Here is a 26922-nt window from a genome sequence, read left to right on the forward strand (position 1 = left end):
AATTCACCTAAGACCTAGGTCATAACTATTCAATTTTAACAACCTTGCTTTCTAAAACCTTTTTTTCTTATCATATAAATGATTATAAAAGTAAATATTAGTAAAAAAGACAACAATTACAACTATTAAGGAGAAAAGTTTTTTTTTTTCATTTATATTTTTGTTTTTGTTAATGTAATTCTTTTTAATTCAAAAGTTTTTTTTTTAATAGTAGCATAATTCATTAAATAAATAAATATAGTAAAACAATTCAAAGAAGCTATATCAATTTGGAATAAAAAGAAAAAGGTGTAAATTTTTAATTAAAAAAAAACTAATTTTTCATCTTCACGCATTTAATCTATGGTTATCTCTCCTCAACTATATAAAAAGACAAGGACAACATATAGAAAAACTTTTATAAAAAGTTTAAAATGAGAAAATAAAGAAAAAATATTTATTCTCATTTAATATTAATAAAAAAATTATCATAAAAATTCTATGTTTAAGAGTAAAATAATAAAAATTGTTAATTCAATTTATTTTTATATGTATTCCAAATAATATAATTGAATTCTATTTTATTATTTAACACTTATTTTAATATAAAAATAATTATTATATTGTAATTCAGCATATGATTTAATTTTAATGACTGTTAAATTTTATCTTATTTACAAGCGTGTTTAGTGAGATGAACTCCATAAAAAAGGATAGAGATAAAAATGTTCAAGGCTTAAGTGGTGTGACAAAAAAGCAGACATGGAATGGCATAAAAGGGATCACGTGCGTTCCAAACATCAAAGCATTGACCGACTATCCAATCCTGTATTGTTCATGTATGAAACGCTAACCTTAGGCATATCCCAGAAGAAATAAGATCTCTTTAATTAAGTAATTTGGCACAAATTGTTAAACTAACAGTGCACATCTACTAAAAAACAAGATCCCTGCAAAAAGTAAGAACTCACCAAATATTTCAGGTATCGTCTTCAATAATGTTGTCATGTCCACCACTACTGGTATGATAAACTCACAGTTAATGAAACCCGCAGAAACCTGAACGATTGAACAAACTGGAGATGGTATCGTATCTTTTATGAATATTCGCCGTTAAAATAAAGCACAATTATAGGACAGGGTTCACTTTCAACGATTAAAAGTTGTTAGCATGCTCCGGAATTTTTCTTTCCAAGAGAGCTCAAAGCACACCTCAGCCGTTAAACCAATCAGCATGCCTTACAGCGCAAGAACTATGATACGAAATAACCAAAGAACTGTGACCATGGAAGAAACATGACAAAATTTAAGTAGCTACTTTCCATTAGCACTTGCATGCTTGTCATGCTTATGGAAGGGCCAGAGATTAACAAGGCGCTCAAGGACTGCTGCACTTTTTGAGAAGTAGCCTGAGAATCCTGCAGGGGTGGAAGGTGGAGGAAAGTCTTCCGCTGGCATAGCGAAAGGACGAAACATCATCTCCATTTTCTCTAATGTTAGATAGGATCCTACTTCTTGCAGCCTTTCTGGACCCATTATCGGAAGAGTGTGCTCCTGATGCAATGAGATGGCCTCACTGTCCTTCTTCTGACAAACAAAACAGAAACAAACTTGACCTTGTTAAGATGGTTCATTCAACTACGCCTAGTTTAAATAGTATTGTGTACTAATAATATCCATAGCATCAGATGCAATGAGGTCATCTTGGTAGAATGTAACAAACACCAGCGAACAATAGAAGAAATCAGGATGTTTGAAATCTGTTGTACAATCTGAAGGAGTCTAGACAGTGCGTTGACAGAGCCACCACTTGTTCAGCTTTACAGTGTGGAAAAGAGTTAGTGATAGAAGGGGAGGAAAGGGGACCCGGTGGGGAAATTTTTACCTTCCCTAGTTTGTTTGGATAATTAAGGGGATAAAATATCTTTATTCAGAGACGGGAAGGTAATCAATGTTGAAGGGTTATTAAGACCCTTTCTTTTAGTTGGAGGAGAGATGATGATGAAGTGGCAAATACAGTTAAAAGGGTTTTATTGTTAACGGGATAAAACTGGGTTTCTAAAAAAGAAAATAGGAAGCATATGTCAAAAGATTATAGAGCTATTCACCTCCCCTCCATTAAAGAATATGGAGAGGCCATCTATAGAAAGGACAAAAAAAAATCCCCTCCGTAGAAAAGGTTAGAGGGTCATTAACCTCCATCGTTTACTATCCCAAGGATATGCCTGGTACATCATAACTCCAAGCAGTGATGATTGCCAGGTTATAACGATTTTTCAAGTTTAGTGCTTTGCTAAAGTGAAATTCAATTTGTATTTCCAAACATTAAAAGCAAATAAAGGGAAAAATATTACTCTCTCCCCTTCTTTCCATGTATATGACGATAAACTTCCTACATAAAGTTCTGTGGCAGCTTTCCCACTGTAATTTTTACTTTCTTCCTTTTCCTTTGGGAAAACATTTAAATTAAAATGAGAAAAGCAGAGCAGCACAATTACCTGGGAACTCTCTTAGCAACAAATGAATATATGCTTACCTCCAATGGAGACAAGTCTGCACCACGGCTGAAAGTCATCTCTATGCGGAACCTTTTTGGGTCTTCTAAAGCTACCTGCAATATCAATTTTTTTTTTTTAAACAAAAAAAGAAAGAAACTGGCTTCCTAAGCCTAAGAGCTTATTATCTCCTACTGAAAACATAACATGTGACTAACGGACACCATTCTAATTAGTCTACTTCAACCCAAACATATTGAAAAGTCTGGAAAAGGAACCCTTCTAGATGTTGAAGGGTCAACATATTGCACAAGATGTCAATCACAAATTGTGTTTCCTACTCACAGACATGAATATGAATGGGAGACACTTTCCATCAGATTGACACCATTTGAGGCACAGTACCCTTCAGTGTGAGTAGGAAAACCAGTCCCTGTACATTTTGATCCAGTTGAGCATAGTCTCGTTTTCTTTCAGGCCAGGGAGTCGTTCTACTCTGCTCCAAAATTCAAGGAATTGCACTGCATCTACTCCCACACCAGAATTTTAAACTGTGCATTAAAGGAGAAGGTAGCAGGTCCAACTTTAAGCTATTCGCATACAGCTTCCTCAAAGTTAATACATGGAAAATATGAAGTTTCAGGTTTGAAAATGACTTGGAAACCCCCCTTTCTCTATAACTCAACCAGAGAGACTCAAAATCATGACGACTGGCTTCCTGCTAGGTTCCTAAACTGAACTAGTTTAAGGCCATAGAAACCAGTTTCTGGGTTGGACAGCCAATCAGGGCAACTTGAAGAGTACACTGGCTCTAGCTTTGACTGAAATAATTTTATAGAAGTAACAGTCTAATAAGCAAAAAAGAAGCAAAGATAATTAAGGTAATCAAGTAGAGAGAACATTCTAAAAATAGTGAGTGTTACCACCTCAGTATTCTCAAACATCCTAAGTACAATATTGCTCATGTAATCAAGCTCCTTGGTTTTGTATAAACGCTCCAAGGCACTATGGCAAACAAGGCTATCCTCTCCTTGAAGAGATTCATCCAGGTTACAGTAACGGAGAACATTCATAAGGGAATGGATATGTGATTCCTGTCATCAAAGTTACATGATATAAACTTCTGAAGATATGATGTGTCATAAGAAAAAAATTATTCCTGTATATCTGTATGAAAAATAATTATTCCGCTTATATCTCAGATTGTGCCGCTTATTGAAGTAAATATTTCAGATTGTGCAGAACTTAAGAAAGTCAACAATGATGAAAAGTAAGAAAAAGCTTGCAGCGTGCACTCAACATATCAGTGGCAATACACCCCTTTTTTTGCCAAAGTGTGAAACGAAAGAAGTAAACCTTGTTTCATTGAAAGAACTTGAAGAATTGAGTCTATAAAAGTCGCTATTCATCAACATTGGGGGTTCTCCTCCTCATCCCATCAACATCATTAGCAATGGGATACAATAGTATTAACAGCGGAAATATTCAAAAAAGAAAACCAAAGTTTTAGTCTTATAATTGGAAATCCCATATTAAAATTTGACTTCAGAAGAATAAATCTTGTCTTTTAAGACAACTCTGTACTTGAAAAGTGATTAAACATTTTCTAAAAAAAACCAAAGAAATTTCTTTTTCTTTTTTTTTTTTTTTTGCCAGAGAAACATAAATCTGTCTTCTTCATAATAGAATTTAAGCAGTTAACCAAGGATCCTTCAACCCTCTGGCCAAAAGTTGAAAAAGTGAGATTATTTAACTGATCGATAGGTGTCTATTAATTCCAAGATCTTAACAGAGAAGCTAGTATTACCCAAAATTGTTTCATATTTTACAAAAAGTGTTGAGAGAGAGAGAGAGATGTATGTGCTGTTGTAGAATGCAGGGGACAAGATATTTTTCTTACCGATGTAAAATAGAGGCGTGTACGAACATGGCGGTCTGGTGTCTTTACATTTGCATACCTGATTAAAAATGAACATTCTATTAATCAGTTATTCTATATAAAGTTGAAGCATCCATTAAAGGTTGAAATATTTACTTTGGATCCAAACGGTATTTCGTCTCTTTATCATCATCATCATCCTGATCCATTGATATTTCACTAGGGGTGCTAGTTCTTCTCATGTCTTCATTCTTGATGAAAAGCTTCGACTGATAATCTGTGTCTTCCTTATCATTCTTCTTAGAAGCTGATTGTTGATCTTGATTACATTTTAATTCAGCAACACTAATGGCTTCCTCAAGTGTGTTCCTAAGATCAATCAATATTTTACCCAACAGACGTCGAGCAATCTGAATTGCAAAAATAAAAACAGAAAAAAAACTGAGTGTCTTCAAGTATGTATCAGTAAATGAATAGAGTTAGAAACAATATATATTAGAGACTAAAAGCAATGCAAGAGAATCAACAGATTCACACACGAAGGTGAAGGAAGTCAATCTTGACTATAACTCCAAACATCAATCAATCTTGCAGTGCCCTAACCTGCTTCCCCCACCCTGTCCGGATCTCTATTACTCGGGGAAGGATGTTAATATAGTGTTCAACAGTTCACATGTTAAAACAACAATGTGACTTCAAATATGGGCAAACAACCTAATGGTAGTTTACCCTGTGATCAAGCCATTGATCTAGCATGAGTATATATAATTGTATGAGTATTTGGTATCTTTGCTCGAGAAATATTTATCAGAATGCTCATGGTTAACATCAAAAATATGTTTGCAAAATATGACATACTGAAGAAATAAAGCATGCCTGTCAAGTTAATTTATTGTCAGGTAAAATGTGGAAGCATCAAAAAAGGCACTTCACCTTGGAGCCAATCTTCAATTTCTGCTTTGGATTAATTCCATACTCGTTAGGAATGACACCATCAGCAAGTAACTGCAATAAAAATTTCAACACTCAGAGAAATACATTGATGAACCAATAATTGCAGATTGTTATGCATATTTGCAAGAGAGAATTGATTAGCTATGTATATTCTTCTTTGCCTCTACAAAAAATATTTCATATAATCAACAGTTATGTCAAATGCATTCTTAATTCAAGATACAGGGAACGCACTCTAAAAAAGAAGCCAGATATTGCCATCTTAATCAGCATATCATGGGAGAACAGATTTACTATATCTTTATGACATTCAGAACCACATTACTAAAGTAGACCATATCTGCTAACGACGAATAACAACAGACAAATATGAAATCCTAAGTTAAAAATGTATAAATTGTTGGATTAGAGTCCATTTATACCTGAGCAACTTTGAAGAGTCCATCCAGCCCCTCTAGATTAAGGTGAGCATTGTGCAACAGATCATATCTGTAATTGGTAGATCAAATAATGTAACAGTCAGAAAACAACTACAGTGAGAAAGGCATAATACCAGGAATCTTCTACAAAATTAACATGCCAAAGGTGTTTGAATAAAGGCAAGTCAAACATCACCGGTATGAATTAAGTTTGATTTCATGTCCATTTTGAAGCAACATTACAAATGAACAAATATAGATATCCTGCTTCAACATGCATCAGTCACCCTTTCATATCAATGCAGTGAATATCAGTCATGCCAACATGCATAGGCAAATGGATGTCTTCTTAATTCTTCGTGCATTTTACCTGTAGCAATGCATCTCACTATTTATCAATGTCATTACTGAGCCCATCCTGACCAGCACAAATCAGCCCAAACCATCACAACTTGTGTGTAATCTCTTAATCTCAAAGATCACCAAATACTAGAAAACACTAAATGGACGGGAAGCAAGACAATGAGAAAAACACATGATGCGAATATACAGTAGAAACTGATAACACAAGAAGCAAAGAATCTCAACATTCATGGCATGTACACAAACATAAAAAGTGTAGCATGGCTTAAGCTTAATCCCTGTTTTGGGAGCCATAAAATGATTGGAGGAATATTTTTCACATCCATGATGGTTAGAAGGCAATAATTTTGTATGGGTGCAGTATTACTTTATATGTAAGCATAACTTGGGAATAGAGAACTTACTTGCAAGAGTCATAAATATCAGGGATTTGTGTTATGTCAAACCGTCTGCATGTAAATCAATAATTAAGAAGTGTTGAACAATATGGCAGTTTACCAGAATTGCTCTATCTTATTAACAGAAATACTAAAAAAAAATTGTTTTTGTTAAAAAATAAAGATGCTGAAATGCCATATTCTTGAAATGAATTACCTTCAGATAATATTAACATATATGTAATAGGAAATGCAAGAGCAATAACCTGAATTATTTACACCCATCACACAATCAACAACCAACACAAATAATAGCAACCACTTACTCTTTGCGTTCATTATACAAGTCTCTTTCAAGCTTCTTCCAGCGAGCATACATCAACAGGAATCCCTCACTTCCACATGGTAATCCTGCAGCAATACGATCTATATCAATGTTTGTTTTACCAAGAGCCTTTGCTTGGTCATATGGTGGAATCACATCATATGAGCTTGTCTCTGTAAGTTCTTCATCTTCATCCATGGCGAGTAGTCTCACTTGTTCTGTCACCTTCTTAGTCAATTTAACCTATCCACATTGAGCCCACAAGAAGAGGGAGGTGAGAAGTTTGGATGAATTTTCCATACCTAACAATGAAATACAACTCATGGAAATCTAGTAAAATAACTTGAGAAATTGTTACGTAAGAGAAAGGAAATAAAAAAACCTAGTCACAAAGGTAGGAGTTTTTATTACTACACAGTGTAACAGCCATATATCAACTAAAAGTGAGCAGAAGGCACACTACATAGTTGGTTTAACAATGGAGACCTTTTCAGATTCCAGACAGAAAGTATCAACTACAACACAGAGTTTGGCCAAGTGGTGCTAGCAAAAACTGATCTTAAGAATCTGTACAAAATAATCCACTAATTCACCACCAGACTATAACACACATGGAAATCCTAGATAGGAAATACGCAGAAAATTTTCAACATGCAAGAAGTGCATTATTAAGCCTGATTGCATGCTCAGGAACTATTGGGCTCCCCTGTACTAAATAATCCACTAATTCACCACCAGACTATATCGCACATGGAAACCTAAATACATAACGTGTACAAGATCTCCTTAAGCCTGGTTTGCATGCTCAGGAACTATCGTGAGTAAAGCAAAGTAATAACTGTTTCAAGGAAATCAACCCCCCCCCCCCCCCACCCAGTTCACATAAAGATAAGTGGCAACAAACTTGAGAACATCAAAACATGTAAAGCATCACTCCTTTGACTACTACCCAGTACGAATTCTCTTCTTAAATGAATCACTTAAAACCTCAAATTCATTAAGGAAACACCTGGGTCCATATATAAATGACAATAATGATAAAATTATTTCACAGTTATTTTGAATGCATGCAAATACAATAATGATAGAGGAATTAATCATAAATAAAACAACTTAGAAGTGAGTTTTAAATCAAAAATGATTTGAAGAGAATCATTCAATCAGTTAATAATGGAGTTAAGACAGTGCTCCACTCTAAATAAATTAAACTTCTTTTTCTGAAGTGCTGCAACACTTTGCATCTACAAGAATAAAAGAAATTTGAAGTTATAAGCCTGCTCTGACCTAGATCAATGCAACGTTTTCCTAAAAAATAAAACATAAAAAAATAATAATTCTTGCTGCCAAGGCCTTAAAGTAAATATGAGTTTAACGAGTGTGTTTTGTATTATTAATATAGGCATGCACCAGCACAAATATCCACACATGCGTGTGAACCTGTGTTTATAGCATTAGGCTAATCGTGTTTCACTTGCAAGAATACTCACCAGGTTAGGGAGAAGTTCAGAAGCATTTGAAGGTAGTCCAGCTCCATCAGTCATCCAAGGACATTCAGAGGATCCATTGCTATTAACTATCTTTGAAACAGAAGTTATAATCTCATTCAACCTAGCCTGCAAAAATCAATAAAACAAAAGGAAATCACCGTTATAATAGAGCAGAACATCATTCCAGAATTTTGGAGATGATTGAGCCTAGCAAACAATCAAGTAGAAGAATGCAATTAGTTTATTCATACCGGAAATTCTCAGGACATCAAGCAATGTTCAATAATAACGGGAATAGAAAAATACTTGGGGTATGAGCATCATATGAGCTTAACATTTTTTGGGTAATAATCTTTAGATAATTACTGGATGCTAAATTCAATCAAGCAGAAGACAACAGAAGTGCTAATGCATTTCATGGAGCAAAACAAACCTTGGCTTCTTCCATCTCAATGCTGGCATTGTCAAGTCCATCCAGCATGGAGGAATCCTTGCTAACAAGGGAAACCTTGATAAAGTTTATTTAATCAGTTAAGAACTCAATATCCAAAAGCGGTCAAAACTAAAGAAAATACCACAGACCAGAATTGGCGTTAGCTGTCCTTCCAGGTCAAGGAGGCCCTTTGCAAATGCCGCTGCAGACATCTGTCAGACTCTATTTGTGAGTGATGCGTGGCAATTCAGTTCATAATTGGAATAGCACCCAAATAAGAAAACATAGCAACCTAAGATCAATTACCATTTTATTTATGTGAACTACTATGCTATACCTGTACACGACCTTCATCAGAGCTGTAAATTTTAAGGTCGTGACGATATGTACTATGAAGACGAAGCAGGCCTGTCCCTTCACCTGAAATTTTATACATCTCCATCAAGAGAAGCAAAAATAATAAATCTTGGAACTGCAATCACCATAGTTTATGTTGCTCTGATTTTCGATGATAAAAGGACCCCCAAGTCCAAACTTAAAAGTGGCATGCATCCATTCAGAGCAAATTTCATCCTAAAAAGATAATAATTACTAACTGCACTGGAGAACATGTGGCAACAGGATCATAAATTTATGTCCAGGATAAAGCCATTTGCATTCTGGTAAACAGACATGGCCTAGAAATTAAAGATGGCATCGCATCGATCGATAATATCTTCTATTGAGGAGCTGTCAACAAGCATCAATGGCTAAATCAAGAGAGATGACATAAGTAGTGAGAAAAAAAGGTCTACCAGAACAGTTAAACCACAAGGAAAAGCCATAGGCAGTTAAAAACTAAAACTGCCAGATACTAAAGCCCAATAACTCCCAGAACTGACTATATAAGGACTTCAAAAATTGCCCTTGCAGGGATGGAAAAGCAGCACTAAAACTTGGTAACCTAGTTGAAATTGCCTGAACTCCCATATATGTAGCTGAAGTCACCTATAATTCATTTTGTTGAAAATCTTGTGCATGTTATATAATCAACTTGTGAAAACATATCAAACAAAAACACCGCAGGTTACATTTAGTAAAGCTGCCAATATACTGAGGCATTCATGGTGCTGTTACCTCAAGAAGCAATTAATTGAACAAGGAACAAGAAAAAATTCTGAGCAGAATAATTAGACCTAAACTCGAAGTTCTTGTCAGTCATAGATGGCTGAATAACACCTTTCAGCAAAATATTGGAAGAGAGGCCTAAGAAAATCTTGGACATACATATGACTAATGATCATTATCTCATTTAAAAGGGGGGAAAAAAAAAGTTCATTATCTTGACCTGGATACATATTATTTCGAAAGTATCTACCCAGTTCTTCTGCCTGCAAAGACATCAGAAAAGCAGAAATGAAAATAAAAATAAAAAATAATAAAAAGGTTATTTTACAGTGAAAGGTATGAAGGATTTTCCGTAGTATTGCTTCATCGGAGCAATCCTTGGATTGTCACTATGTACGCATAATGAATTAAATATGAGATCAGCAAGACATTGATAATTAATACCTGCTTTCTGCCAGCATGGGTAAGAACACCTCCATATTTAAGAACCATGAGAGCTTCAACTGGTCGTTCTTCCTCACCTTCACCATTACTTTTCGGAACTTTAATCCACTTTAGAGGTTTAAGCTGGACCTTCCTATAAATACCAGAGAAATGTCCCCCCTGGAATAAGAAAGAATTCAAACACCAGAAACATAATAGCAATATGTTAGGATACTTAAACAATATATTAGATATGGCAATTTGAAGATGCTAATCAACTCTGTTTCTTAACAGCATTTTTCCTGCACCGTTGAAATACTTTCAAAATTGTTAAATGCAAATTGAGCCATTAACATCAATGCAATCGAAATGGTGAAGATAAAAGTAGGGTTTTCAAGCCTTAAGGTCACAAAACAAACTATAGAAATCTAGAGAAAATTCTCTAATTTTTATTGAATCTGAATAATAGTATTGATCTCTATAAAATAAACTAGATATTCCTATTTATATTAGAACCAAAGTCTTTTATATGAAATAATTCCTAATTAAAACTTACTTAATTAATAGAATCCATCTAGCATTAGAATTTCAAAATAGTAAAATACTAATTAAATTAAAAGTCCTAAGCTAAATTGAAAACAACTAATTAAAATCCAAAATTTACTAGGAAAATAATTAAAACAAGAAAACAATAACTTCATGCTTCAATCTAGTTCATAAATTCTTAGGAAAATTATCCTACATCAGTTTTCCCCACTTTAGGAAAACTCATCCTCGAGTTGAGTTTAGTATCTAGAAAGTACTCATAAAAATCAGCAACATTGAAGGTCTTTGATATGTCATGCTATCCGAAAGATCAATAACATCAGAATTGTCATTGATTTTCTTCAGCACCTTACACAGACCATACGTCATCTTTAGTTTATTATAAGTGCCTACTGGAAACCTCTCCTTGCACAAGAAAACCATGACCATGTCTCCTTGAAACAATTTAATTCACCTAACCTTGTCTACCACGTGCTTATTTCTAGCAGTTGTTTCTTACAGTTTCCTCCTGGCCTTTTGATGCATAACTTGCACCTATTCAGCCAAATTCTCTGGTAACTTCCTAAACCTAGCAACTTTAGGCAGTGAATTTAGATCAAGTACATGATCTGGAGGCTTCATGAACACAATCTCAAATGGTGTCTTGCCAGTAGCATTATGCTTGGAACTGTTGTAAGCAAATTCTGCCTGAACCAAGGCAGCATCCCACATTTCAGATTGTCCAAAGCTATGTCTAGAAACTGTTAGGTGTTTGTGGATCAACAGTATTATTAAACTTCAAGGAGAATTTAAACATCTTCCACAAAGTTAGCTAAAAGTGAATAAGGAACCTGGTATCTCTATTAGACATAATGGATTTTTGAACACCATGCAACCTCACTATCTCCCTGAAAAAGTCTAACCACACTAATCGCATTTATAGCCTTCTTACAAGGTATAAAGAGTGTCATCTTTGAATATCTTCCCAAATATGTTTAGGTAAAGGTAGAGGCATGCATAAGCCAATGTTTTGTGATTGCCCCTTAGTTGTTTGACAAATAAAACAATGTTGAACAAATTTGTTGGTATCACGCTTGAGATAGGCCAATAATACTTATCCTCCAAAGCTGACATTGTTTTATCTCTTCCTTCATGACCCTTAAATTCATTCCATGCAAGTCTCCAATCAATTTCTCGTGTAGGGATGTGCAAGGCATGCACAATCAATTACCTTTCATTAAGTAACCATCATGCATATGGAAATCACTATCAGCGTGACCATTAGAACTCTTCTCCCATATCTTCTTAAAATCAACATCTTAAGCATATAACTCCTTTAGACACTTAAAACCTAAAATCTAGCTATAAAACGTGATTAGTAGGGCACCTCACCTACTCAGATGCTGTTTGTTTTTGCGGTAAAAAACAAACATTTCTTGTAAATTTTTTTTTTTATCGTTTTGATACACTAATATCAAAAATGATTTTTAAAACATTAAAAAAAAAAAAACATTATTTTCATGTATTTCCAAGAAAAAACACTTTAAAAAGCAATGCTATCATTCTCTGAAGCACTACCTTAATGCATCAACCACTTTGTTCTAAACTCCAGCTTTATGCTTCAGGCTTGAACAAAACTTCTAAAGGAATGTAATCCACCTAGCTATCATATCTATACTAATTTTCTTCTGACTATTCAAAGACTTCAAAGCTTCATGATCTAAATATAAGAAAAAGTCTTTATTGATCAAACAACGCTCATAAATTTTCAAAGCCCTTATCACAACATAGAGTTCTTTATCACAAATAATCCATTTCAAGTGAGCTTCATTCAACCTTTCACTAAAAAAGGCTATAGGACATTTCTCCTGGGAAAGAACTCCTCCAATACTCACTCCACAAACATCACATTCAATCTCAAACAACTTGTCAAAGTTGGTTAAAGCAAGCACTGGAGCATTGCATAGCTTTTTTTTTTATCAAGGCAAAACTCTTTTTTGCTTCCTCACCCCACTTAAACTTCCCTTCTTCAAACATTTGGTGATTGGTGCCATAATACTACTGAAATTCCAAATAAATCTCAAATAAAAGTAGTCAAGCCAAGAAAGCTCCACACATCACTAACTATCTTGGGAGTGGGCCAATCACGAATTGCCCTTTCTCCTCATCAACTTCAACTCCATCAGCTCCCACTACCAAACCTAAGTATAACAATTTGCTGGTCATGAAGCTACACTTCTTCAAATTCACATACGACTTGTTTTACAGCAAAATCTCCAAAATACTCCTTAAGTGCTCAACATGATATGTTTTATTATGATTGAACACAAAGATATCATCGAAATAAACCACACCGAATTTATTTATGAAAGGTCAAAAAACCCGATTCATTAACCACATGAATGTGCTCAGTGCATTTGTAACCCAAATGCCATGACTACCACCTATACAACCCATCTTTTGTCTTGAAAGTCATTTTTCTCTTATTCTCTGGTCGAATCCAAATTTGATGGTACTTACTCAAGTCAATCTTTGAAAAGACTGTTGCACCACACAATTAATCTACCATGTCATTCATTTTTGGAATTGAAAACATATATCCCACGGTGATTTTATTGATGTCATGACTACCAACACACATATGTCCAACTACCATCCCTCTTTGGTGTCAGTAAAGTAGGGACAGCACATGGACTTGAGCTTTCTTGAATCATCCCTTTCTTCAACAATTCTTTTATTTTCTCCCTCAAGATCTCTTCTTTAGGTTCATTTTGTAATGAGACAAATTTGGAAGACTTGCCCCTAGTATCAAGTCAATTTGGTGTTGAATATCACACAGAGTACCTCGCCTAGGAGCTCATATGGAATAATTTCCTGAAACTCCTGCAATAGAGGCTTAATAGCTTCAGGGACCTCAACTGCCTTGTCAATTTCTTCAAACAGCAAAGACTTAACAATTAAAGCATATACTTCCTTCGTCTCCTTTAAATTTGTTTCAATTTCTGACAAAAATTGGGTAATAGTAAGGAATGTCTTTCCTCCAGCCTTTCAAGATTTTGGTTGGGAATTCCCCTTCGGATGCATCAAAATAAAACTAATCTCATCCTTAACAAACATATAGATTCTTTCTTATCCCCCATGATGAGCATTTACATCATACTATCATTACCTATCACATAGCAAGTTACATGCATTCATGTCAACTACATCATGATAAACTTCATCCTTATACTTGCCTATAGAAGAGAGGAGAGGAAAAAAAAACCTTTATATCTTTTTGTTACTGTTATCTTTGGTACCTTTCTAATCCAACATAGTGTAAGGTTCAAAATGTTTCTCAATATTCAAACTCAATTTAACAGTAGTTTCCCTACCAATAATATTCAAGCAGCTATCGCCATCAATAATAAGGTCAGAAATCTGTTGGTTTAGTATGCATATGGTACAAAAAAGCTTATGTTGTGTCTCATCATCAACTTTTGATGTGAGCAGCAATTGTCTCACCACATAGGCCTGACCATCATCATCCTCATAGTCACCCTCATCATCATCCTCATAGCACTCCTTCGAATACAATTTTGTACCTTCTCTACACTCTTCATCCTCATATTCAACAATGTCCACCAACCTTCTCTGAGGACATACATTGGATTTATGCCCTTTTTTATTGTATCTATAACACTTTATTGGAGGCGGCTTGGCATGAGGATTATCTCTCTTCTAGTTATCCTTATTAGAAATTTCTTGAGGCCTATTTTTATCACAACGGGAGTCAGCAATAGCTATTTTAGATTGATTGTTTGTCTGTGACAACTTACCTTTCTCAATACATGTGATTCGAGGCTCTGTGGTATGAACCCTCCTTTGATAATCAAATCTTGTATTGGTTGTATCCTGCATCAACAGCTATGCTGTTAAAGCCATATTTCGCACATTAGTAGCATTCAGCAGCATCTAAAACCCAATTCTATCTCTAACAACAGGTTTCAATCCCTCTACATATCTAGCAATATGTTCCCCATCAGTTTCATACAGGTCATTTCGCTCTGCTAAGCGCAAAAACTCCTCTAGATATTCATGCATGGTTTGAAAATCTTGAGAGCACCTCTAATACTTATGGAACAGAAACTCAACATAATCAAGGGGCAAAAATATATCTCTCAACAATTTTTTCATCCGTTCCCAAGTCGCAATAGGTCTTCTACCCTCTCACCTCCTAGTCTCCAATAGTTTATCCCATTATACTAAGGCTTAAGGCTTCAATTTAAACTCTACAGTTTTTACCATTCTCAAATATGAAATTCTCATATACTCGTAAAATCAATCACATTTAGCTAACCAATCAAGGAACTTCTCTACTCTTTTATCACCACCAAAAGGATAAATCTCAAACTTCATACGATAATCTTGATCGTACCTATTATTTCCAACAACATTACCTCGATCCTCTTCATCAGACGAATACTCGTAGTCATACTGACCGCGAGGATTTGCATGAGCTGGTTCATTGACAGGTTGGCTGCGAGCATCATCCTTGGTGCATGCCTCTCTTTTTCCCTAGTTCATGTTTGTGTGCAACCCTAATGTCTCAAGCCTGGTTGTAAGGTCATCAACTCTGGTATTGATGTTGCTAAACCCAATCTGCATTTGTCCCTCTAAAGTTGCTATCACTACTAAATGGCAATCTAGCTAATCTCAAACAGCCTACATCCTTTGATCACTGTCACGGAGATGATTGCCACCAAATGCTCCACGATTCTCTTCATGGTTCATCACCGATCTGAATGTTAAGCCACTCTAGGGTTCTCAAGCTCTAAGATTACAGACTAGACTGTAGAGAAATCTAGAGAAAATTCTTTGATATTTTTATTGAATCTGAATAATAGTATTGATCTCTATCCTTTGATCACTGTCACGGAGATGATTGCCACCAAATGCTCCACGATTCTCTTCATGGTTCATCACCGATCTGAATGTTAAGCCACTCTAGGGTTCTCAAGCTCTAAGATTACAGACTAGACTGTAGAGAAATCTAGAGAAAATTCTTTGATATTTTTATTGAATCTGAATAATAGTATTGATCTCTATAAAATAAACTAGACATCCCTATTAATATTCGTATTAAAATTCTTTATGAGAAAGAATTCTTAATTAAAACTTACATAATAGAATTAATTTAGCATTAGGATTCTTAAATAATAAAATATGATGCAGAACAATGCCCAATGGTGTCCCCACCAAAATACTAATTAAATTAAAATTTCTAAGTTAAATAGAAAATAAATAATTAAAATCCAAAATTAACTAGGAAAATAATTAAAATAGAAAAACAATAACTTCATGCTTCAATGTAGTCTATAAACTCTTAAGATAATTGTTTTACATCACAAAACTTGACTAACCTTGTAACCATAAATCACCAAGATTTCATCCAGCCTAAACTCATTTATTAAGACAGAGAGAAGGAATAGCCATGGGTAAATGAAATGGAACAAGTTATGAACCCATCGATATATAGAAGATAAACTTGATAATGATAAACGCGAAAAGTGACAAGATGTCTTGCATAAATGAAATATTCAAGACAAACAACAAAACCTCCTCAAGAACTGCTTTAACTTGACGTAGCTTTTCAGCATGCTCAAAGTCTTCTGCCTCACTATCACTTTCTCGACCTGGCCTATATAGCAAAAAAGAGGAGTAAAACCATCGAAAAATCATAATCAGCATTGAAAAAAAATTATATATGGACAATGAAATCTCCATTGTTCATAGCAGCCTGGCTAGATATGACATGAAGACCAGTCTCAATACTATGACAGAACCAATACTCAATGCTCTGAAGCTTGTGCCCCTATTTCATTTTAAATCACAAACTTATGATCAATATATATTTCAGAAAGCAGATCCGCATGCCCTAAATAAAAGTTGAACTCCATCTTCCAGATTATAAGCATCAAGTAGACAAATATCTGCTGTCATGTATGAATACATTGGCAAAGCTTTAATGCATGACACTAACAATGATAATAGATCAGCCACAAAATTTATTAGCAAAGAGCATTTTAAACAAACTGTTGATGGTGGTAATAACCAAACATTTTGAATGCCACATTCATGAAATTCTATAATGTGTATCATTAAAAGGTAGAACAATAATAAAAGCACAAAGGAATTGTTGAATTTCAAATGATACCTTGTACGAGGTACAAGTATTCGTGTTGCATCTAGCAGATCTTGTAATTGAACAGCACTTTTAAGTTTTGTCTGAGAAAGAAGGGAAAAAAAACTGATATAAAACAACTTGGTAGGACTACAAGACAACAGAACAGTAAATGAATAAAAAAGGGATAAAGATATCAGCAGTACAGTTACTTTTAGGAATTTTCTGATTGAACCCTTGTATTTCAACTTTGGGCAAAGAGAGTTAATACAGCTAGTCTCCATCTAAAAATGCAGCTGATATGACCATTATCTAAAGATATATGTCCATTGTGACAATATGTGTGAGACAAGTCATCAAGATGGAGAAAATTGGCCTAAAACATCAATCAGTTTTGTAGATTAAGAAAAATGCTAACGACACTTGCAACTACACAAGTATCCAAAGCTGGGCTACCCATGCCAGCTGGAACTCTGGCCCCACAAACTTATTCCCAACACTGAAATGATGGGGAAGAATCAAGGGAGGTCATGCCATAAAGGGAAATAGAAGAGAAGGCCAAGACATAAAATGGGTTTTATTTATTTTTCCGCAACATAAAATGGGAATCAAATAAACTAAAAATAAATATGAAGAGGGTTTTTGGTCATCAAACTTCTAATCTCGAAACACTTGATTATTTTTCTTATCAACATTCTAACCCCAAATCTGATTTATATTTTTGATAAACAATCTCATATCTCATAATTTATTTCAGCTCAATGTAAAATGAGAATCAAACAAACAAAAATGGGATATGAAGAGGGTTTTTTATCATCAAGCTTCTAATCTCTAAACAGATGAATATTATTTTTTATCGACATGCTAATCCCAAATCTGATTTATCTTTTGATACACAAGCTCATATCTCATATATAATTTTCTGTTCCATAATTTTATTTTATTTTTTCAACTCTATTTTTTCATCTATATATCATATATCTAAATTTGGATAATGATGATGCTTAACCACATCACTCATTGATGTGCCAACCAAATTTTCTCCATCTTGATGAGGTTTGTGCCACGTGTAATTTCACAATTAGATAGCAGCAACACCGGTATTTTTAAATGGAGACTAAGGATATGAACTATTTTTTTTCTTTTAGAAATATACAAGTGTATTTGTCAAAATATAAAGCTAAGGACTCAATTAGAAAATCATTAAATGAACATGTACCACTGATGTCTTTTTATCCCAATAAGAAAGGAATCACCTCAGATCTGGGTCGTCCCCCATTGTACTTTAACATCAAGTTTAGCAGCTTTTCCTCAGTGACCTTCAACTTCACCTTTTGTTTGGGAGTTCTATCACCACTGCCCACATAAAACACAAATAAGAAGGGAGATTTGAAAATCTTAAGTGAAGTAAAGATGCCAAAGAAAATGATATAACATACTGCCGAATAATGGCAATCACACAGCGCAGCTCCTCAGACTGCCCAAATGTGCCAATAATCCCACTTCCCTGACGAGTTAATCCCTCAGAAGGCTGGACTGGTTCATTGACTTTCCATGGTAAAGTGGGCGGAATTGCTGATGAAAGGTGAGGAGCTTTTGCATCCAAAAGCAATTTTCTCAGCACACAAGCAGCATCATCATAATATCTGTATTGAGAATGGAGATAGTATGTAAATCTAAAGAGATTGCAAGAATCGTGGAAAATGTAAGAACAAGAAAATAAGTAAACCACAGAAAGTAAAACAAATAAAAAGAGATAACTACAAAAAGTAAAACATTCTATTAATTTCATAATTTTATGTATTATGCCAATGCGATAAAAGAAATGAAGACATCGTAATTAGTCCAAATAAACAGGTTGAGGAATCAGGATACATTTATTAGATTTTGTTTTTAGAAAAAATGCAAGGAAGCGGTTGCTTTCAAAAGTTTTCTTTTTTCTAGAAATTTTACTCACATGAAAAATTAGAAAAACATGTTTTACTAACCATGAATTTTCCAAAATAGAAAACAAAGGCTTATTTTGGTATGCCCTTCAGATAGTAAAAGAAAATGAGATAAAAAAAAGACACAAAAAACAGCACTTGCTTTCTAGGGTTGGGAGTATTTGAACTGTCAGTAGTTCCAGAAAAGGAGAAATAGAAAACACTTGTCTAAGAAAGTAATTTTCATTTAACAATTAGTAAGCGTGTTTCTACTGTTTTCTGTTTTCCAGAAAAATGGAGATTTTCCACAAGTAGACAGGTAACTTTTTAGACTAAATTGCAAGCAGCATACAACTGGTTGAGCAAACATTAATGAAACTAAAATTGACCAAAAATATATATTGACCATTACTTATAGGAATTTTTCACAAAACTCCATCCATTTACATCACAAACATATGATCGTCCTTCACAACGCAGGAGATCAAACCCACAAACCTGCAAGCAACAAGTATAATTTAGAATTGACTAGCAATACTAATATGAAAATAAAATACATGAATCACATGGAAGGTTAGTGTACTAATTCATGGGAAGAAAGTTTAGTAGTTAGGAATATCCAGCATTGAAATGATCAGCAACCACAAACTATGTACTTAAAGATGACTTTGAAGAAGACACGCAAGTCTTAACCAGGAAGTCTAGGCTAAAGCAGTTGTACTAGCAAGAATCAAGAGGCTATTGTTGAGTTATTAGTCAATTTTTTCCCAAAAATAAAAATGAAAAAAGTTCGCATAAAACACATCTGACAACACTAGCAAAATGAGCTCATTGCTCTGGATAACTAAATCATGTCGGGTAAGAAACACCAATGAAGCAACCCATCTGATGCACCCACACTTATCAATCATCATTGAATATTTAGCACCACTCATAATTGCAGGAGAAAGGAACTCTTTCACTTTGCAAAAGCAATAAAAACTAAAACAAACAGAAACCAGTCTGCGTATGATATTCATGAGTAGACACAATCAAGTTAAGTAGAATGATGATATCTGGGAAGCCAGAAAAACACTAATTAACTAAAACCAAATTGAGATCACGTACAGCCTGGCTAAATGCAATGCAAACATCTCTTGCCATTTGCTTCTCATTAGGTGTCAGTAACACAGGATACCTCACCTGTCAAACACAGTAAGAGTTAAATGAGGGACAATCATCATATAACCCTATACCTGGAATATAAATGCATAAAATCAACCAGCAGTGTCATGACTTCTGATTGCAGTATACTTGCATTGGAATAAGAGTACTTGTATGTATGTATGCAGGCGTGCATGTATAATGGAATTTTTACTTCTCTTATTTAATCCTTTTCTTACGAGTTTAGCAATCCATCACTTGAGAAGCAAACTTAGTTCAGTTAAGAGTAGACGAATGAACAAGAAAAGTTTAAAGGGTAGCCTGACAATGCCTTGCAATTAATACACAAAGTTAAATTCAAAACTTAAAATGTACTTATGTTAAGGTTACTGGAAGAGTCAATTCAATAGAAGCGTTATGTCAATTCTGACACCTACAGCCTAAAAGCATTATTGAACTAAGAGACATGAAAAAGAAGCATTTTCCAATTTATGAGAACTATACCTAGCATGCTGGTACTCTTAAGGGACGTGATATGGTGAGAAGAGGCAACTGTACATTGCTTGGCTAACTAGAAAAAAGAACTGCTCTTCAGTTTGTATCTTTTTTCCATAGCATCTGTTTTCCTAAACTTCATAGCATATGGCTTTCAATTGCACTATTTTCCAAAGCATAAAAAGAGAAACATGGACCTCATATCCCCAAATGTGGTCAAACCATCTAAATATTTGCATAGTGGATATCAATAGTTACATTACTCCGTAATACTTCTCTCTGTTTTTTCTCTTTGGTATTCCTTATGACATCAAATCAAGCATGCACAGGTAAACTTTAATATCAGTTACAAAATTGACTCTTCAACCATGTTGTAACTCTAATTAACTGTATTTCAACAAGTTGGAACGCCTAGACAAATCCAGTTTTCCCATGCTTGAATATCTCACAAGATAGTCAGATGTTTGCAGAGAAACAATAAAATTTTTAGTGCATTAAAAAAACAAAAATACAGCAGAATACAAAGAAGCAGCTGAGAAACTGAATCTGTGTGCATCATCACTCATGCACACATACAATATATATATATATAGGGAGGGAGGGAGGGGGATTTATTTCAGTAGACTATATTGCTACAGGGAATTACTTCCTTTCCATCAGTATTTCGCATGACAACACCATCAACAACAGGAGACTTCCTTGCCTCAGCATGTGCATATTCAGGACCAACAGTGTACACCTATAATCATTTGTAAATGTCAGTAACAAGCAAAAACAAGATGAAGAATTGAATCCTGCATAGAAAACACAATAACAACTGATAGCATAAATGTAATCGTACTAACACAAAATAGTTTCAAAAGAAAACAACCTATGGATTCAGAAAGCAGGATAGAACTGCAAGCAGCATGGACTAAAGCAATAACAGACCCACACCACTAAAGGTTAATAGTGAGCCAAAAATATTTGAAATACCAGACACTTAAGAAGATGCTGAGACGTGATGCAAAAAACACACACATCATACAAAGTCAATTCTTTAATAGGTTTCTGACAAATTTGGTAAATTTAACTACAATAATCCAAGGGAAAGCCCAAAAATTTGCAAAGGAAGACCGATCAAAAAGTCAATATAGAAACAATGTAGACATGGCATTCCTTTTTTCACATAACAGGTAAAGTTCAACCTAAAGCAAAGCTTGATTCCTCCTTGAATCCACAAGTTACCACAGATTTCATACTGCACATTTCACTATACAAAATTAGATTTGACGAGCATTTTCTCTTAGGAAAACACAAAGTAAGCCACATCTCTCATAATGCAATACATGTTCCTGTTTTATATCACTGGTCAATTATGCATCTGAACAGCTTATTTCAGTTTAACTTGACTAAGCATTTATATCAGTTTATAGGTTCAGAAGTTTTGTTCATCTATTTTATTTCCCTCTCTTATATATGTGATATTATTGTGACAGGTTACAATTTAAAAGATAAACACAGCTGAAATCTATAATATTCTCCATTTGTATTGCTGCCATGCAATCAAATTCAAATCCTAATAACATGGTTAAATTCTGTATCTTCTCTTCAAATTGAAATTGATCAGCAGAGGAACCTGGACAGATACCCCAACTATTTCAAATCAATTACAAGTTCTGATGAGCTTTAAAAACATATAACAACATAGAAAAATGTAAGCTACATCCTATCACAGAATTAATGAGTATAACAAAACTAAAAGGGCAAACTTTTTACAGAAAACTATATACAACCTTCACATCTGTTCCTCCAGTTGGCATAAATTCTTCATATATGTAAGAGCCTTCACGCCTCACTCTTCTAACCTCTGGATGGAACTCACTTGACCGATTACCAACCTGAAATAAGACCTGATCATGTAAGTGTACTGTGATATATAACAAAAATACAATGGATCGGCAAATACAAAACCATTCCAGCATCCAAGCCATCAGGCATCTTGAAATGTGAGAAGCAAATAACTATAAGCAAGTATGACTGGAAGGTGTGCCTTAATAATTCCATAGCCATGCACAAATAGGGTGGAAAATACATGTATCTAGCAAAAGAAAAAAGGCCACACCAAGGGAGAAACAGATTATGGATCGGTATCCTTGTCTATAAACCAGTTCAGGGGCAGTATGGGTTCAAATGGTTTAGTTTAGACCAAAAACATCCAACCAAACCGAATTTTTTTTCAACATTTTGAGCTGAACCAAATGAAAATAAAAACCAATCAGTTTTGTTTGGTTTGGTTTTACTTTTTTTAAAATCGAATGAGTCCAAATGGGCCAAAACAAAATGGGCTATTTTCATCAAAGCTTTGATTTTTTTTAGACAAAAATTAGGTTGTTTGGTTCGGTCTAATTATATAGTCTCAGATTTTTCGGTTTGGTTTTGCAGTTCAGTTTTGTCAGTTTTTTTGTTTCTAAAACTAAAACCAAACCGAACCAAATTTCTTTAAAAAATTTATATATGAGATTATCCAACAAATTCAGTTTCTCAGTTTTTTCAGGTCAGTCTTTTACAGATATTCTGGATAATCTAGTTATTTTGCTCACCCCTAATACCAGTAGAACCAAGTAGACAAATAAACAAAAAGGTAGAATCAACCGAGGCAAACAGCAGCAAAAGCAAATTGGGTCTAAACCAATCCCCATTAGTGTTTTCCTATCTCTGTAAATATTTTTTATGCCTCGAATTCTTTCATATGAGAATCACCAACGCTTTAAGAATGCCTGCATGGCATTGTAGATTTACTTATGTCATCGGGGGGGAAAAGAAAGACAAAGAAACAGAGTTTAGCATCCAAATTAGAAAAACAAAAGTTGTTGATAAACCTACCTTCCTAAACAATTCCTTCATACCTCCACCTGCTGAACTGGGATAATATATCATGATACTATGGTCATCCCCTTCACAAAAGTACAACATGGGAGTCATTGTCATGCATGCTAATTGTAAAGAAAGCTCTTATAAATTAATGCAAGTGCAACATGTAATGGATAAAACAGTTCATAACTACAAAATAAAAAAATTATAGGCAGTGTCTACTTAAAGCAACATCTTTATGCAATCCAAGCACATCAGTTCATCTAGAACTTCTAAGAAAAGAGAATCATTTAATCGATCAATATGAGGGGCACAAAACACATCACTGCTTGTACAAATTGATGACTTCAGAAACTGAGAATATCAGAAAAATGGAAACACTGATTCATTGCACAGTTTTATTTTTTGGAGGTAGAAATTCAAAATGATAATAATAAAGCTGTCCATACACAACACAAAAAAGTATTGATGAACTAAGTTCTCTCATCACTGAATAATAATTATGTCCAAAGCACTAAGTTCTTGCATCAGATACACGCACTTTACGTCCAAAGCATGAATAATAATTTCCCTAGCAAATAGAGATTGCAGTCCACTATACAAGCATCAAGCAAGATACATGGAGCGATGCCGCATTGTTTAGCCAAATCTTAATGAGCAAAAACAGCATAAATCACAGAACTTGATAAATGTATGAAATATGCTCACCGTCAACAGGCTTCTCTACAAAGGGTTTCCAAAAACGACTTCCATGTACCTCAACAAAATCTTCTTCTTCAATAAAATAATCCAGCTCTTGATATGGAAATTCCCTATTAACAAGGGCATATCTCGGGACAGGAATTCCAAACATTTCAAGACGCTTAAATAGCCACAACAAATAGAAAAAAATTGATTAGCTTTAATAAATTAAGAAATAACAATGCACATGCACAGCTCAATTAGTCATTAGCAAACTCCATTGATGAGGACTAGCAGATTTAAGGAAATATATTTTGCAGTGCAATGGGTTCACCCCTTTCAGTAGAGGACTGACCAATCATATGGTCAAGCACTTGCCTCAAAACCCTCAGGGAAAAAAAAAGAAAAAAAAAAAAAGAATAACTGGAAAGCATTCTTCAAGAGGAAGAGTAGAAAATTATTTGTTGAGCGGGCGCGCACACGCATGCGTGTGTGTCATAATAAACTATTGTACCAAGGCATGCAAGATGTCTTACAAAGCAGGTGTGAAACACAAAACAAAGAAATCCTTAGGATAAGATGGATGTTTAGAATTTATACCTCATACACCTTCCGCCGGTCATGAAGAAGATGTTGCGGCTCCAACTCATTCACTAGAAAAGGCCTGAGTCAAAAGCATGAGCAATTTAACAGTGAACAGCATTTCATTTGGATGTGGATAGACATGAAGTAGCAGCTTGTGCAGTGGGGCAAATAAGGTCTATCAGGAACAGTGGACTAAATATAAAAGGAAAGTTAAAGATACACAAGCATGGCATTCTTCAACGCAATGAGATTGAACAGCGACCAGGCAGGATTACACTACTGCACAAAATTTTATTCCACCACTTCATAATTTTCTACTCACTTTTTCATGGATCAAGAAAAGGTTCATTCCTTGTCCATATTCACATGTCGCTGATAAAAGCAACAAAGTGCAAATTATTGATGAAAAAAAGCATCTAGACACTAATAAAAGATTTCAGCTTCTCAAAGGTGAGTAGAAAATCATTTGCGTGTATGAAGTTTCCAGTTGACTTTAATCTCAAGAAGCATGTGCAATTCACTAATCATTTGAACTTGGAACATGAGCAAGAAATGCTACTTACTTCCTCAAAGTGGCATATGCCTCAGCCTTTTCAAGGGGATAGCCAGAGGAATAGAAAGCAATCAAGCAATCGCATATTGGCCAGCTGAAACGAGTAAAGAGTGCAACAAATCAGTCAACTTCCTTGAGGGCAGTGAAATAAAAACTCCAAGTGTGTGCATGCATGCTCAAAAAAAATTAACCAGGTCAGATTAACAGCATCTTTATAATGACCAAGCTAATTAGACATGGAACTGCCAGCAATAACTCTCCAAAACCCGCTAGTATTAGTGGCACAGCACACTTGTCATGATCCAAAACATATCCCCTCCTCGCACACAACAGAATCTGTTTAATTTTTCAACTCCAAGTGTTAATTTCAGATCGGGCACACATCAATTAATTCCTTTTTTATAACCGAATAAAACTATCAAATTTTAGCAGGAGAAGCACTGGTAAACAAAAGAAGTGGAAGGTAAAATTTAATTTATTAAGAAGAAAAACAGGCAAATATAAAAACAAAATGCCAAAATAAACAACATTTCACGATCATCAATACTGAGTATAAAAACCGAAAATGTGGATTGATTTATAAACAGCAAATAAAATCCAAGGATCCAGTGCATTTTTTTATTGCAATTGAAACATAATAAAAGTCTAAAACAATCACATAAAAATAAAATCCAGTCTTACTTCTCAATTGGATCTTCAAGAATCACTTTATCCCCGAAATGTATAACCTACAACATTACAAACACAAAAAAAAAAAAAAAAAATCATAAAAACGAAATAGGAAATTATAAATTCAAAAAAGAAATAGTAAAAGTACCTCAAATTCACCAAATGCTTGTAATCTTTCAAGAATCTGTCCCATTGGAGCTGATAACAACTGAAGAAACCAAAGAAATTAAATGTATGTGTTATTAAAGCAGTAGCGAAATGTTTTGATTATATTAGTAATGATTTTTATAGTTTTCGGTTTCTGGTTTCGGGATAGAAAAAAATAATAAAGAGAAACAGAACCTCGAAGCCGCATTTCACCTTCTTTTCCATCACACAAACTCCAATTTTTATCTTCTCCTCCTCTTCTCCTCCTTCTGCCACCATCTCCACGTCTGCGCTTGGTTTGTTAGTTTGTTGTGATTTTGTATTTATATACGAAGGGGAGGAAGCAAACAGAGAGACGAAACGAAAACCTCCATGTGTGTGTTTGTGTATATATATAGTAAGTAATATAGAAGAAGGGAGTGTTTGGAGAGAGGATTAGGGATGGATTCTGGAATATGCAATTTGTGTTTTTTTTATGGATGATGAGGACGTGTAAGGGTTTCTATACCTGACACGGTTTTTGGATTTATAACTTCTTTTTTCAAATTGATTGCTTCTTGTTATGTAATGATTTCTTTAAAAAAAAAAAAAAAAGTTGCCTAGAGTTAAGTATGAAATTTCCAACTTCTATTGGTAATCGATTGAAAACAAGAATTGAATTATACGAGATTTTATGTTTTGTTGTCTCTCATGCAAAACGTTAGCATCATTTAAAATAATAATTTTTAACAGCTATAAATAAAGAAAAACCAAAATATATTTCTTCAAAACAGTATTATATTTCAAACTAAATAAGCATGTAGTATTTTTATATTTTTTTTAATGTATTCGGCCAGTTTGCATGTGGAATGTTTTATTTTGTAGGTATATATATATATATATTATTTGCATGGTAATACTAACACGTTTTAAAAGTATTTTTAAAAAAATCTAAAAATTAAT

The 26922-nt window shown here is 34.3% G+C and overlaps 1 protein-coding gene across 3 annotated transcripts; it reads right to left on the reverse strand.

Annotated features, from left to right (window-relative positions):
* Nucleotides 1–841: 841 nt before the first annotated feature.
* Nucleotides 842–26519, reverse strand: LOC118050855 (inositol hexakisphosphate and diphosphoinositol-pentakisphosphate kinase VIP2). 3 transcript variants are annotated; one of them, XM_035061333.2, is made up of 30 exons: nucleotides 26176–26519; nucleotides 25982–26041; nucleotides 25846–25892; nucleotides 25175–25258; nucleotides 24627–24690; nucleotides 24054–24207; nucleotides 23358–23428; nucleotides 22268–22372; nucleotides 21139–21231; nucleotides 19962–20036; nucleotides 19267–19352; nucleotides 18369–18575; nucleotides 18186–18285; nucleotides 16963–17033; nucleotides 16365–16446; nucleotides 10263–10421; nucleotides 10039–10081; nucleotides 9049–9131; nucleotides 8861–8923; nucleotides 8712–8786; nucleotides 8279–8404; nucleotides 6793–7034; nucleotides 6494–6538; nucleotides 5730–5796; nucleotides 5287–5358; nucleotides 4510–4763; nucleotides 4375–4432; nucleotides 3401–3568; nucleotides 2516–2590; nucleotides 842–1563 (listed from the first exon to the last, which is right to left on the reverse strand). In XM_035061333.2, the coding sequence occupies exons 1-30, from the start codon at nucleotides 26257–26259 to the stop codon at nucleotides 1294–1296; spliced, it is 3183 nt and encodes a 1060-aa protein (XP_034917224.1). In that variant the 5' UTR covers nucleotides 26260–26519; the 3' UTR covers nucleotides 842–1293. The 3 variants fall into 3 exon arrangements, with proteins under 3 accessions (XP_034917224.1, XP_034917225.1, XP_034917223.1); XM_035061334.2 differs by having other exon boundaries at nucleotides 842–1566; nucleotides 26194–26517; XM_035061332.2 differs by having other exon boundaries at nucleotides 842–1566; nucleotides 26176–26517.
* Nucleotides 26520–26922: the final 403 nt, after the last annotated feature.

This window comes from Populus alba, chromosome 4 (assembly GCF_005239225.2).
Source record: "Populus alba chromosome 4, ASM523922v2, whole genome shotgun sequence".
Lineage (NCBI taxonomy): Eukaryota > Viridiplantae > Streptophyta > Magnoliopsida > Malpighiales > Salicaceae > Populus > Populus alba.

What these genes read in the sequence shown, in the direction of transcription:
- LOC118050855 (XM_035061332.2), bottom strand. Translation starts at nt 26,259, where the DNA reads ATGGTGGCAGAAGGAGGAGAAGAGGAGGAGAAGATAAAAATTGGAGTT. An exon ending in GATATTTATGACTCTTGCAA is followed by an intron (nt 5,797 to 6,493) that starts GTAAGTTCTCTA and finishes TACCAATTACAG; the next exon opens with ATATGATCTGTTGCACAATG. An exon ending in CAGACTTGTCTCCATTGGAG is followed by an intron (nt 1,567 to 2,515) that starts GTAAGCATATAT and finishes TTTGTTTGTCAG; the next exon opens with AAGAAGGACAGTGAGGCCAT.